General features: G+C 42.6%; 2 gene segments (V, D, J or C); both read left to right on the top strand.

Annotated features, from left to right (window-relative positions):
• Positions 1–954: 954 nt before the first annotated feature.
• LOC128054708 (T cell receptor alpha variable 17-like) lies at positions 955–1,921 on the top strand. The segment is given in 2 exon segments: positions 955–1,006; positions 1,419–1,921. Coding segments are annotated over 2 exon segments (555 nt in total).
• An 11,323-nt stretch (positions 1,922–13,244) lies between these two features.
• On the top strand, positions 13,245–13,821 carry LOC128054707 (T cell receptor alpha variable 18-like). The segment is given in 2 exon segments: positions 13,245–13,290; positions 13,463–13,821. Coding segments are annotated over 2 exon segments (405 nt in total).
• The last annotated feature ends 1,642 nt before the right edge of the window (positions 13,822–15,463 follow it).

Genomic DNA, 15,463 nt, shown 5'->3' with positions numbered 1-15,463 from the left:
ACACCATATCAGGAACTCAGTATTTGTCTGTGTCATGGACAGATTAGGCACTGAGCAATAGCATCAGCGGGGACAAACTTGGTAAGGGGAAAGCAGTGTTTTTGAGCTCATGCATGACTTTCAGCACTGATAGCAAGGCCGGATCATGAGATCATGAGGCCAAAGTGATGAAGCAGGTTGCACTGAGATGTTCCTTCCTCTGCATGCAATCTCTGCAACTTCCGAGAGTAGTTTGAGAAGGATCAGTGTTAACTCTTCCCTAAATGTTTGGTAGACTGCCTCTATAACTTTGGAGTCCAGTTCTCTGACCATATTGGAGATTCTGAGGCAAACCCAGTATTAATTAACTTATTCCTTTTCTATTTAATTCAGCCAGAGTCAGTTTCTGTTACTCGTAAGTAAGAACCCTGACTCATATACAATCTGATTCCAGCATGAGGCAAATTAGGAAAAAAGGACAGGGTATCAGAAGTGACAAAGAAGTCTAACCATGTTCCTCAGAGGTACTCTGTAAATACTGGGCATCAGTGTTCTTTCTTCATTGAGTTTTTAGTGCATAAAATTGTATCTGTACCTGTTCTCACTGTAGGCTGGAACTGGAGTTCAATAAAGACAGAGAATAGAACAGCTTTCCAATTTCCTCTGAACCAGCCCTAACACACTTCATCTTCCTCGGGTGGTTCTCTTAGTAGGATGATGTTGCCCCCACAAGAGGGCAGTGCCTCTCTCAGACTCACTTTGTTTGAAATCAATATGTTTGTATTGAAAGCAAAATGATTAAGCTTCCTTTGATTGGCTGGGTAAGAAACCTGAGACTCTCTCTGGGTCTCAGAGGGACTGGATGAGTATACTCAAAAAAAAAAAAAAAAAAAAAAAAAAAAGAGCGAGACTGAGGAAGCTGGCTTTATTTCAGGGCGAGAGCTGCGTCTTCCCTGATCCTCCTAAAGAAGAAGAATGGAGACGCTTCTGGCCCTGTCTTTGGTGATTCTGTGGCTTCCGCTGGCCAGTGGGTCGGGGCTCTTGGTGATGGGAAGAGGGTGACCAAAGTTCAGAGCTCACAGGACTGAGGGGCAAAATCTTCTCTTCAATTGGGAAAAGGGAAAAGGGAAAGCGCTAGTCGCTCAGTCCTGTCTAACTCTTGGCGACCTAATGGACTGTAGCCCGCCAGGCTCCTCAGTCCACGGAATTTTCCAGGCTAGAATCCTGGAGTCAGTTGCCATTCCCTTCTCCAGGAGATCTTCCTGACCCACGGATCAAAGCCACATGCCCTGCATTGCAGGCAGATTCTGTACCACTGTGCCACCAGGGAAGCCTGTTAATTGGGAAATGTACCCTCAAATTATGGAAGGAAATGCAGACACTAGTGAGTGAAAATGCGGTGACTGACTCCTGGCCTCTGTCCTTGTGTTTCTGCCTAGAGGTGAATAGCCAGCAAGGAGGACAGAATCTTCAGACCCTGAGCATCCAGGAGGGTGAAAATGTCACCATGAACTGCAGCTATAAAAGTATTACTATAACTGCCTTACAGTGGTACAGACAGGATTCAAGGCGAGGCTTTGTTCATCTGATTTTAATGCGTTCAAATGAGAGACAGAAACACAGTGGAAGACTGCACTTCACGCTTGACCGCTCCATCAAAAGCAGCTCCGTGTCCATCACGGCTTCCCAGGGCGAGGACACTGCTACTTACCTCTGTGCTCCAGACACACAGTGCTCAGCTGGCACCTGCAGCCCCAGCGCAAACTTGCCAGAGCTGTCTCTTAAAAGCTGTGACAGTGTGCAGAGTTGGTGGTTTTGTCTTCCCACAAAGGAGAGTCTGCAAACGGCTAGCAACACGAAAGGGAGCTCCTCTCAAATTCCTGAGTTTTTGGTAGCATGTCAGACTATAGTAAAGGGCATGGGATTTAGAATGGGAAGCTGAAATGCCAAATTCAGCCCTGCCCATCCTGGCTGTGTCTTTAGCCATATCATTGGTGTAGCAGCCTTCAGTGTCCTCAGTTTAAACAAAGGATTTAGACTGATGAGCCTAAAGACCCTTCAAGTTCTAATTTTACCAGGTCACCTCTGGAGGATGAAGAAGGACTTCTCAGTATTAGAAGGGCTCGTCTGTTATATGTGCAGCCCCCTCAAGACCTAGCTGGGGCTTTAAGACGCATGGGATGATTTTAGTGTGTCTCTAATTCCTCTATAAGAAACAGTAGATTCATCAGACACTAGAAATAAAAAGGATCTAGGACTGTTTCCATGAAACTTTTCACTTTAAAACCAAGGAGTGAAAACGTCATGTAATAATAGACACAAAGATCTCAGCATTGAGAGTAAAAGAGACAAAGATGTGAATCTGATTCTGCCATTTATGATTTGCATGGTTTCTAAGCATCAATTTCTCCATTAAAGAGATGGAAATTTATCCAAAAGTCAGAATTTCCCCCCTTACAAGTGAGAGATACATGTTTTCTGCTATCAGCCCCTAAAATATTGTTTTTTGAAAGTGGATACTTCTGTTTATTATCACATATATAACAGTTTTCCATCCATTGTATTCTTCTTCCTGGTAAGAATAGTTTTCTTGATACAGTTTTGATGCTACTGAAAATGTGTTTGTGGACAAAGGGCATTTGTATTTATGTGACACTTGGTGAAAAAGGTAGGAGAGGGCAGGGGAAAAGTTGGTAGGACTGTGGTTCCCACATTCCAGACCTTAAACCACCACATCACCTGTGTCAGAATCACCTAGAACACCTTTGAAGACCTGGGTTATTAGGAGTTTACTCAATCAGACTGATGCAGTGATGGGTTATATTTTTAATGAACATCATTTATATCAGATATTGGTTCAGCTTCACATAACAAAACACTCAGATAATGTTTTTAACAAGCTGGAGTTTACTTCCCTCTCATATAAAGAAGCTCTATCGCAGGTACCCTGTGCAGTCCAGGGCTGGTATACTAGCTCCATAATCTTGTGAGGAATCAAGGGTCTTCTTTCTAGCTGTTTCTTGTCCTTAAATTGTCACTTTTGTTTATATACTTTGCTGAAACAGCAAGAAATCCATCCACTTTATACACCTTCCAGGAAGAATGTCAAGAGGCAAATGAGTACATGCTGGCCAAGTCAATCATTTTCAGAAGCTTCCCCCAGCACCTTCTACTTGCATTTCATTTACCAGAGTGTTAGTCCATGTCCCCACATTTCTTCAAAGGAGCCTGGGATATCAGGATTTTTTCAGCCTCAGCATGTTGTCGCTCATAACAAAATTATTCTCAGTTCAATTCAGTTCAGTCGCTCAGTTGTGTATGACTCTTTGTGATCCCGTGGACAGCAGAATGCCAGGCTTCTTTGTCCATCACCAATTCCCAAAACTTCATCAAATTGATGTCCTTTGAGTCGGTGATGCCATCCAACCATCTCATCCTCTGTCATCCCCTTCTCCTTCCACCTTTAATCTTCCCCAGCATCAGGGTCTTTTCCAATGAATCATTTCTTCACATCAGGTGGCCAAAGTATTGGAGCTTCAGTTTCAGCATCAAACTTCCAATAAATATTCAAGACTGATTTCCTTCAGGATTGACTGGTTTGATCTCCTTGGTGTCCAAGAGACTCTCGAGAGTCTTCTCCAATACCACAGTTTAAAAGCATCAATTTTTCGGTGCTCAGCATTCTTCATAGTTCAACTCTCACATCCATACATGACTACTGGAAAAATCATAGGTTTGACTATACAGATCTTATTGGAAAAGATATGTCTCTTCTTTTTAATATGCTGTCTAGGTTGGGATATCAGGATCTTTTCAATCTCAGCAGGTTGTCACTCACAACAAAATTGTGGTTCTACCATAATTGAAGAAGACACGTGTACCTCAGTTTATTGAAGCACTATTTACAATAGCTAGGACAAGGAAGCAACCTAGATGTCCATTGACAGATGAATGGATAAAGAAGTTGTGGTAGATATGCACAATGGAGTATTCAGTTCAGTTCAGTTGCTCAGTTGTGTCCGACTCTTTGTGACCCCATGAATTGCAGCACGCCAGGCCTCCCTATCCATCACCAACTCCTGGAGTTCACTCAGACTCACGTCCATTGAGTCAGTGATGCCATATAGCCATCTCATCCTCTGTCATCCCCTTCTCCTCCTGCCCTCAATACCTCCCAGCATCAGTCTTTTCCAATGAGTCAACTCTTTGCATGAGGTGGCCAAACTACTGGAGTTTCAGCTTTAGCATCAGTCCTTCCAATGAACACCCAGGACTGATCTCCTTTAGAATGACTGGTTGGATCTCCTTGACATCCAAGGGACTCTCAAGAGTCTTCTCCAACACCACAGTTCAAAAGCATCAATTCTTCAGTGATCAGCTTTCTTCACAGTCCAACTCTCACATCCATACATGACCACTGGAAAAACCATAGCCTTGACAGACCTTTGTTGGCAAAGTAATATCTCTGGTTTTCAATATGCTATCTAGGTTGGTCATAACTTTCCTTCCAAGAAGTAAGCGTCTTTTAATTTCATGGCTGCAATCACCATCTGCAGTGATTTTGGAGCTCCCCCCAAAAGAAAATCTGACACTGTTTCACTGTTTCCCCATCTATTTCCCATGAAGTGATGGGATCAGATGCCATGATCTTTGTTTTCTGAATGTTGAGCTTTAAGCCAACTTTTTCACTCTCCACTTTCACTTTCATCAAGAAGCTTTTTAGTTCCTCTTCACTTTCTGCCATAAGGGTGGTGTCATCTGCATATCTGAGGTTATTGATATTTCTTCCGGCAATCTTGATTCCAGCTTGTGCATCTTCCAGCCCAGCATTTCTCATGATGTACTCGTCACATAACTTAAATCAGCAGGGTGACTATATACAGCCTTGATGTACTCCTTTTCCTATTTGGAACCAGTCTGTTGTTCCATGCCCAGTTCTAACTGTTGCTTCCTGACCTGCATATAGGTCTCCAAAGAGGCAAGTCAGGTGGTCTGGTATTCCCATCTCTTTCAGAATTTTCCACAGTTTCTTGTGATCCACACAGTCAAAGGCTTTGGCATAGTCAATAAAGCAGAAATACATGTTTTCTGGAACTCTCTTGCTTTTTCCATGATCCTGCGGATGTTGGCAATTTGATCTCTGGTTCCTCTGCCTTTTCTAAAACCAGCTTGAACATCTGGAAGTTCACTGTTCATGTATTGCTGAAGCCTGGCTTGGAGAATTTTGAGCATTACTTTACTAGTGTGTGAGATGAGTGCAATTGTGTGGTAGTTTGAACATTCTTTGGCATTGCCTTTCTTTGGGATTGGAATGAAAACTGACCTTTTCCAATCCTGTGGCCACTGCTGAGTTTTCCACATTTGCTGGCATTTTGAGTGCAGCATTTTAATAGCATCATCATTCAGGATTTGAAATAGCTCATCTGGAATTCCATCACCTCCACTAGCTTTGTTCGTAGTGATGTTTTCTAAGGCCCACTTGACTTCACATTCCAGGATGTCTGGCTCTAGGTTAGTGATCACATCATCATGATTATCTGGGTCGTGAAGATCCTTTTTGTACAGTTCTTCTGTGTATTCTTGCCATCTCTTCTTAATATCTTCTGCTTCTGTTAGGTCCATGCCGTTTCTGTCCTTTATCCAGCCCATCTTTGCATGAAATGTTCCCTTGGTAGCTCTAATTTTCTTGAAGAGATCTCTAGTCTTTCCCATTCTGTTGTTTTCCTCTATGTCTTTGCATTGATCGCTGAAGAAGGCTTTCTTATCTCTTCTTGCTATTCTTTGGAACTCTGCATTCAGATGCTTATATCTTTCCTTTTTTCCTTTGCTTTTCACCTCTCTTCTTTTCACAGCTATTTGTAAAACCTCCCCAGACAGCCATTTTGCTTTTTTGCATTTCTTTTCCATGGGAAATGTCTTGATTCCTGTCTCCTGTACAATGTCACAAACCTCTGTCCATAGTTCATCAGGCACTCTATCTATGAGATCTAGACACTTAAATTTGTTTCTCACTTCCACTGTATAATAATAAGGGATTTTATTTAGGTCATACCTGAATGGTCTAGTGGTTTTCCCTACTTTCTTCAATTTAAGTCTGAATGTGCCAATAAGGATCTCATGATCTGAGCCACAGTCAGCTCCTGGTCTTGTTTTTGCTGACTGTATAGAGCTTCTCCATCTTTGGCTGCAAAAAATATAATCAATCTGATTTTGATGTTGACCATCTGGTGATGTCCATGTGTAGAGTCTTCTCTTGTGTTGTTGGAAGAGGGTGTTTGCTATGATCAGTGCCTTCTCCTGGCAAAACTCTATTAGCCTTTGCCCTGCTTCATTTCATATTCCAAGGCCAGATTTGCCTGTTACTACAGGTGTTTCTTGACTTCCTACTTTTGCATTCCAGTTCCCTATAATGAAAAGAACATCTTTTTTGGGTGTTAGTTCTAAAAGGTCTTGTAGGTCTTCATAGAACCATTCAACTTCAGCTTCTTCAGCATTACTGGTTGGGGCATATACTTGGATTACTGTGATATTGAATAGTTTGCCTTGGCAATGAACAGAGATCATTCTGTCATTTTTGAGATTGCATCCAAGTACTTCATTTCTTACTCTTTTGTTGTTCATGATGGCTACTCCATTTCTTCTGAGGGATTCCTGCCCGCAGTAGTAGGTATAATGGTCATCTGAGTTAAATTCACCCATTCCAGTCCATTTTAGTTAGCTGATTCCTAGCATGTTGATGTTCACTCTTGCCATCTCCTGTTTGACCACTTCCAATTTGCCTTGATTCATGGACCTAACATTCCAGGTTCCTATGCAATATTGCTCTTTACAGCACTGGACCTTGCTTCTATCACCAGTCACATCGAAGACTGGGTACTGTTTTTGTTTTGGCTCCATCCATTCATTCTTTCTGAAGTTATTTCTCCACTGATCTGCTGTAGCATATTGGGCACCTACTGACCTGGGGAGTTCCTCTTTCAGTATCCTATCAGTTTGCCTTTTCATACTGTTCATGGGGTTCTCAAGGCAAGAATACTGAAGTGGTTTGCCATTCCCTTCTCCAGCGGACCACCTTCTGTCAAACCTCTCCACCATGACCCCTCCATCTTGGGTCGCCCCACACGGCATGGCTTAGTTTTATTGAGTTAGACAAGGCTGTGGTCCGTAGATTGACTAGTTTTCTGTGATTATGGTGTCAGTGTGTCTGTCTTCTGATGCCCTACCGTCTTACTTGGGTTTCTCTTACCTTGGACATGGGGTATCTCTTCACGGCTGCTCCAGCAAAGCGCATCCACTGCTCCTTACCTTGGAGGAAGAGTATCTTCTTACCGCCACCCCTCCCAACCTTGAAGGTGGAATAGCTCCTCTCAGCCCTCCTGCACCCGCACAGCCACCGCTCCTTGGACATGGGGTTGCTCCTCTCAGCCGCTGCCCCTGACCTCAAGCGTGGGGTAGCTCCTCTCAGCCGTTCCTGCGCAGTCGCAGCCTGGCACTCTCAGCCACCACCCCTGACCTCGGAGGTGGGGTAGCTCTTCTTGGCAGCCGCCCCTAGCCTCGGATGTGGGGTAGCTCCTCTATAAAAAGGAACACATTAGAGTCAGTTGTAATGAGGTGGATGAACTTAAAACCTATTGCACAGGGCGAAGCAAGCCAGAACGAGGAAGACAAATATCATGTATTAGTGCATCCATATGGAATCTAGAAAGATGGCGATGATGAGCCTATTTGCAGGGCAGCAAAGGAGATGCAGACTTAAAGAACAGACTTTTGCTCACAGTGAGGAAGGGAGAGGGTGGGAAGACTTGAGAGAGCAGTACTGAAACATATGCATTACCATGTGTAAAATAGACAGCCAGTGGGAATTTGCTGTATGATGCAGGGAACTCCAGGCCCGTGCTCTGTAACACCCTAGGGGGTGGAATGGGGAGGGGGTGGGAGTGAGGTTTCAGAGGGAGGGGACGTGTGTATGCCTGTGGCTGATTCATGTTGATGTATGGCAGAAACCATCTCTAGAGTATAAAGTAATTATGCTCCAGTTAAAAATAAAAAAATAAAGTATATATTCAACTAAGACCCACTGTAGTGCACAGGGAAAACTGCTCAGTATTCTGTAATAACCTAAGTGGGAAAAGAGTTGAAAAAGAATAGATACATGTTTATGTATAATTGAATCACTTTGCTGTACACTTGAAACTAACATAACACTGCCAATCAACTACACTCCAGTATAAAATAAAAATTAGTTCTATTAGAGGTAGTAGAAAATGAGCATTCTATAGGCAAATAGTTTCTGCTGTACTCTCAATTTAGGCTATATTAAGACTCATGTAGTTTTTTTGTTTGTTTGTTTGTTTAGTGATATTCATTTTTGAGATACTGTATTCAGTCTAATTCCCAGTTCTGTGGACGTTGCTTCCTGAAAGTCTTCTAGAAGATGTCACAATCCCCACAGCCCAATTCACCTCCACAGTCCTCATTAAAAATCCATCTCAGTCTCCTGCTCAACACTTGACACACCCCATCACTCTTCCATGTAGTCCCTTTTCCATAGTGGGAGCGATTTTGCCAGAGTGTAAATGTTAGCATGTCAGTCACCCATTTGCTCTTAGGACAAAGAGAAGCTACCTCTCCAACTTCATTTCATTATGTGTCCCTAATCTCTCTGTCTCTGTCTCTCCCTCCCTCTTCAACAATACTAAGTTTGTCAAAGGCACTATTTTCCTCTTATATAACCCATTCATAGAAATTTTAGGTGATTTTCTTATTTTTTTCTTTTCCTAAAATTCTTTTCCTTGCTTCAAAAGAGTTTAAAAAAGTAGTAAATGCCTACTCATTCTTGTATACTTGTCCAAGAGTCAGTAGCTAAGGAAAGCTTAGTGGATATTTTTAGAATTATAGACCTCTGCATTTTTTTTTTTGTCATTTATTTTTGTTTCTCTCATTATTTGTTTAAGGTCTATTTTCAATCCTACTTTGTGATCTCCTTAATGATAGTGTCCGTATCTGTGTTTTTTCATTCTTGAAAACTCAGCATCAATGTATCTTAGGCATTTGTTGTTGTTGTTTAGTTGCCAAGTCGTGTCCAACTCTTTGTGACCTCATGGACTGTAGCCTGCAAGACTCCTCTCTCCACTGGAATTCCAGGTGAGAATACTGGAGTGGGTTGCCATTTCCTCCTCCAGGGGATCTTCCTGACCCAGGGATCGAATCCACATCTCCCACATTGGCAGGTGGATTCTTTACCACTGAGCCACCCAGGAAGGATCTTTGGCATTAGCATCACTCAATTTCCTTCTTCTTTTCTATCCATTAATGTGTTCTTTATTTTAAGCCTCCTCAAAAAGCTATGATAATATTTAGTGAAGAAAGTAATCTTTAGAGGTTTATGAATAAATCTTTGGAGTATAGCAGAAATTGGCAAAGGATAGCCACAGGGCAAAGTAGCTTGATACTTATGTTTATAAATAAAGTTTTATTGGAAGACAGCCATGCTCATTTATTTATGCATTGACCATGGATGCTTTGTGCTATACCAGCATAGTTGTAGCAGAGACTGTATGACTTCAAAACCTAAGCTATTTTCTATTTGACCCTTTATGGACAAAAAAGTCTGCCAACCTACAGGGTGTAGGAATTACATTAGAATTTTTCTATTTGGATTTTTTTGTTTGATGACAACAAATTAAATAATTTCTATCATATTTCTAATATTTCTAATCATCTGTTGGGCCAATTTAGAATACTCCTCATCTTTCTGAAGCTTTTGTGTTATGTCATTTTTCAAATCTAATTAAAGACAAATGGAATAATGACAGTTTACAAATAAAAGCATCATAGGTCTTTAAATGGATAAAAGTTTTAAAAATACTTTTTAAACATTTTAAAAGTTTGAATGTATCAACATGCAATTCAGTAGAAAAAAGAGTAGCAGTACATGCAGAGTACTTTTTTCAGTGCTGACTTTTTGATGCTTTGTTCAATAATAGAGTTATATAATGCTGACTTAAATAGATATTTTTGAATAGAAGTAAAAATACTGGAAATCACTAATCACAGTAATTGAGACAATAGTGCAGAGAAGGCAATGTCACTCCACTCCAGTACTCTTGCCTGGATAATCCCATGGATGGAGGAGCCTGGTAGAGTGCGGCCCGTGGTGTTGCTAAGAGTCGGACATGACTGAGCGTCTTCACTTTCACTTTTCACTTTCATGCATTGGAGAAGGAAATGGCAAACCACTCCAGTGTTCTTGCCTGGAGAATCCCAGGGATGTGGGGTGGAGGGTGGGGGGGTGGGGGTGGGGGGTGGAGCCTGGGGGGCTGCCGTCTATGGGGTTGCACAGAGTCGGACATGACTGAAGCGACCTAGCAGCAGCAGCGGCAGCAGACAATAGTGCATTAAGCTCCAAATCATCTTAATCAGGTGAATTAATGAATGACACAATCTACAGCTTTCTTCTAATGAGATTTCACCACCTCTTTAGTTTCAGTAAAATATCACTTCTACATTAACGTTTTAATATGAATTTTATTAATTTTGTATTTTATGTGCATGGGCTTCCCTGGCAGTTCAGTTGGTAAAGAATCCACCTGCAATGCAGGAGACCCTGATTTGATTTCTAGATTGGGAAGATCTGCTGGAGAAGGGATAGGTTACCACTCCATATTCTAGAGCTTTGCTTGTGGCTCAACTGATAAAGAATCCGTCTGTAATGCAGGAGATCTGGGTTGACCCCTGGGTTGGGAAAATCCCTGGAGAAAGGAAAGGCTACCCACTCCAGTATTCTGGCCTGGAGAGCCCCATACAGTTCATGGGGTTGCAAAGAGTCGGACACGACTAAGCGACTTTCACTTTGGTGATTAAGAACTGTGAACCAAAAACGTTTATACTCAACCTAAGTCTTGTATGTATAAAGGTGCTATAATATTTTTAAAATAGTCAAGATGAGAGTGGTCTCTTATATGAAGAACTGTGCCTTAGTTTTGGGAAATACCTAATGCCCCTGTGTTCAGACCGTAGACATGCCGCTGGAAGAAGCTCATCATACTGTAGGCCTGAGAACTATTTCTCATAGAGACTATATTTCATAAACAGATCATTGTACACCCAGACATGTCCACTCATTCACTTATTCATTCATTTTTCAAATATGTTTAAGCCATTTGCCCTGAACTAGTGTTCAGTTTTGAGAAGTTGGCCACTGAGATGAATAAGATTAAGTTCCTGATCTCAGGTGCATCAAACCTACTTTGAAAAACAACACACAAATGACTCCAATACGGTGTAGAAATGACAGTGATATATGTGCATACAAGGTATGGTGGGAAGAGATGTGGGTCCTAATTCAGCCTGAAGGACTGGATCAGTACTTTCATATGGAGTTGGCATGCAAATTGGTTCTTAAAGAAGGAATAAAAAGTTGCCTACGCAAAGATTCTGGACAGAAAGAAAGAACAGTCTAAGCAGAGACAGCTCATCCCCTGGTTCTAGGGGACCAGTGAGGGAAATGGCAAGAAGAGGTCTCAGCTCAGTCTTTCTTCACACTCACACCATAACTTAAGTTGCCTAAATGAGCTTATTGCTCAGTGTGATCAGACAATAGATGCTGGGCCTGGAAAGCCTTTAGGGAACTGTATTTCTCTGCATCTTAAAGACAGAGGAATTACTAACTGTCTCAGCCTTGGGAGCCATTGAGAAGTCTGCAGAAATTATTTAGTGCTTCCTTCCTTGAGCCCTACGCTCACCCCTGATACCTATTTCCCTTCTATGCCTACAGCTTGATGTTCAAGCTGGTTTTAGAAAAGGCAGAGGAACCAGAGATCAAATTGCCAACATCCACTGGATCATCGAAAAAGCAAGAGAGTTCCAGAAAAACATCCATTTCTGCTTTATTGACTATGCCAAAGCCTTTGACTGTGTGGATCACAATAAACTGTGGAAAATTCTGAAAGACACGGGAATACCAGACCACCTGACCTGCCTCTTGAGAAATCTGTATGCAGGTCAGGAAGCAACAGTTAGAACTGGACATGGAACAACAGACTGGTTCCAAATAGGAAAAGGAGTACATCAAGGCTGTATATTATGACCCTGCTTATTGAACTTCTATGCAGAGTACATCATGGGAAATGCTAGGCTGGAAGAAGCACAAGCTGGAATCAAGATTTCCAGGAGAAATATCAATAACCTCAGATATGCAGATGACACCACCCTTATGACAGAAAGTGAAGAGGAACTAAAAGGCCTCTTGATGAAAGTGCAGGAGGAGAGCAAAAAAGTTGGCTTAAAGCTCAACATTCAGAAAACAAAGATCATGGCATCTGGTCCCATCACTTCATGGGAAATAGATGGGGAAACAGTGGAAACAGTGTCAGACTTTATTTTGGGGGGCTCCAAAATCACTGCAGATGGTGACTGCAGCCATGAAATTAAAAGATGCTTACTCCTTGGAAGAAAAGTTATGACCAAACTAGATAGCATATTCAAAAGCAGAGACATTACTTTGCCGACTAAGGTCCGTCTAGTCAAGGCTATGGTTTTTCCAGTGGTCATGTATGGATGTGAGAGTTGGACTGTGAAGAAAGATGAGTGCCGAAGAATTGATGCTTTTGAACTGTGGTGTTGAAGAAGACTCTTGAGAGTGTAACTGCAAGGAGATCCAACCAGTCCATTCTAAAGGAGATCGGTCCTGGGTGTTCTTTGAAAGGAATGATGTTAAAGCTGAAACTCCAGTACTTTGGCCACCTCATGCGAAGAGTTGACTCATTGGAAAAGTCTCTTATGCTGGGAGGGATTGGGGGCAGGAGGAAAAGGGGACGACAGAGGATGAGATGGCTGGATGGCATGACCGACTCGATGGATGTGGTTTTGGGTGAACTCTGGGAGTTGGTGATGGACAGAGAGGCCTGGCGTGCTGTGATTCATGGGGTCGCAAAGAGTCGGACACGACTGAGCGACTGAACTGAACTGAGCTCCTTTTCAGGCTAAATACCAAAAGATGCACAGCAGACTGCAGGAACAGAGAGAGAACGACAGAGGGCGCTGCTCCCTTTCGTTGGTGGTTTGATATAAATTCATCTTTCATTTCTGAGAACTTTTCTCTCTTGCTCAGCCTACAGCATGATCTTGTAGGGGAGTCTGTCTTGCATAACACTTGAACTAAGATTTTCTTGAAGATTTCAACAAAGAATCAAGAAACTAGAGGAATAGTTTTTTCAACTTTCGTGTATCCCCAAACTCAGCCACCCACTGCTTCTGAGCCAACTATGCTCTCTGCTTTGTGCTTAGGATTTGTGATCTTGTTGATAATGCGTGAGTAACATTTAAAATTTCTAAGATGTTATATTCCTTGGTTTTAGGATGTCATGTAATCTCTATCAAGCGAGAGATGGCTCCTCTTCCTTATCCAACTTAACGAAGTCTTTACTGTGTGTTTGTGTTTTTTGTTTTTTGTTTTTTTTTTTTTTTCTTTTTTCTTTTAAAGGAGGGACCAGTGGAGACTCGGTGACCCAGACAGAAGGCGTTGTTATCCTCCCCGAGAAGGCATCTCTGACTCTGAAGTGTACTTACCAGTCCAGCTATTCAGATTTTCTTTTTTGGTATGTCCAGTACAAAAACAAAGAACTTGAGTTGCTCCTGAAAAGCTCATTAGATAACCAGAAGGTGACCAGCAGAGGTTTTGAAGCCACTCATACCTCGAGTGACAGCTCCTTCCACCTGCAGAAATCCTCCGTGCAAACATCAGACTCAGCTGTGTACTACTGCGCTCTGAGTGACACAGTGAGAGAGGCTACAGGGGGAGCTGAACACAAACCCAAGGGCACAGATGGGGTCAGGCTGTGAGCACCTCTACAGAGTTTTATTCTAGAGGCTCAGAGTTAAGAACCTTGGAATTCTTGGATTGCCCTACAGAGAGGAATCTGGCGCGGGACAGTGTAAAGAGGAACCTAAGCGCTTTTCTCCAGAAATGCCTGTTTTCAGCCCATTCACATTCCCCTTAAAGGCACAGAATCTCTTAAAGTGTCATTAACTCTTCAGTGACAATTCAATTGATATATGCTGAAACATTTCACAACCTGTTAATGAAAACTCCCAGGAACATATTTAATGGATGACTGTGTGATCTGGAAGGTAGTCTCTGGTTTTAATAATTCAGACTAGGATTGTATGTTTTGCTGAGATACACCTGCAGACACTCCATCTTCAGTGAGTAAGAGCTTTATTCTCTCTTCCCTTGACTTTTCCATCCCTATGGCTGCTACAGCAATGCTGCTACCTAAGTAAGCTCCAGAGGGAGAGTTTTCTCACAAGATAATCCTTCTGTCAATGGCTCTGTGGGTCAGAGCAGCTCAGTTGGTAAATATTGCAGGCATGTTGGTCTTCAAACAGGATACAGGATATTCTCTTTGCCAATAATAATGTCACCTCAGGGGAAATCTATTCATCAATCATATTTCTGATATATGGAAAAAGTGTTTATGTACTCTTACAATAAGCTATCTTTGGAGTGGAGTGAGCTTTTCCCCTGCTCCAAGAAACTAGGAGAAAGTATCAGCCCCTCCCGAGGCAGGACCATCTCCCCACTCCTCTGCCCACGAGCAGGAATGCGGAGCCCCTCGGGTCAGCGCTCCGCGACAGTCATGCCCAGGGCACAGAGCAGCCCCTCTGCATCCCTGAAGGCTGAACTCCTGTCCGCGCCTTTGGGGACCAGCCTTTCTGGAAGGACAGTGGGGGACACAGAAGGTGTGAAAAGAGAGATGTTTTACTGCCAGGCAGTCAGGGAGATGTGGCCTAGACACTGATTATTTGTCATCTCATAATTTATAAACACAGCAATAAAAATACAGATTTAATAGTTAGGATAGTTTTAATGGTCATGGAGGAGGTAGTCCCCATTCTCATTTAACAGCGTGGATGTCTGGACACCCACCTGAAGGTCAGTGCAGACTTCCTCCCGAACATCCTAGAGTCCTGCGCACTGGGTGTTGGCCACCTGAGCACTGGGGGTTCAACATCTTGATAAACAGGCCAGAGAAAGGGAGAGGGAGATGAAAAAACAAAAATAAATCTTACAGTGGAAAAAAAGTATTGAAGCAGGGTTTATTTCCCTGGTGGTAACTGTATCAGCTCTCTACTTCTGCTGTGATCTCTCATTCCACATCTCTGGGTCCAGGCTAGTGGGACTACAAACAGGGCAGAGGATTTTATTTTTTTTTAATTTTTTGCTTACCTGCTCCTCAGTCAACTGAAGGCAATTTGAGATAGGAATCATGTCTGGTTTTCAGTTTCCACGTTGTAGAGAACTCTTCAAATTTCCCGAGTGAATGCTGGAGCCTAGGGATTCCTGAACATGCACCACAGTTTAGGAGCACCTCGGTGATCTGCTGAGCCAGAGGGTCCTAGCAGCACAATAACTTGACTCAAGACTCTAATTTTAGGGGGAGTTTTGGTCCAGGGGATAGGACTCTGCACTCCCAATGTGGGT

This window comes from Budorcas taxicolor, chromosome 10 (assembly GCF_023091745.1).
Source record: "Budorcas taxicolor isolate Tak-1 chromosome 10, Takin1.1, whole genome shotgun sequence".
Taxonomy (NCBI): Eukaryota; Metazoa; Chordata; class Mammalia; order Artiodactyla; family Bovidae; genus Budorcas; species Budorcas taxicolor.
This window is presented reverse-complemented; position numbering and strand designations above follow the sequence as displayed.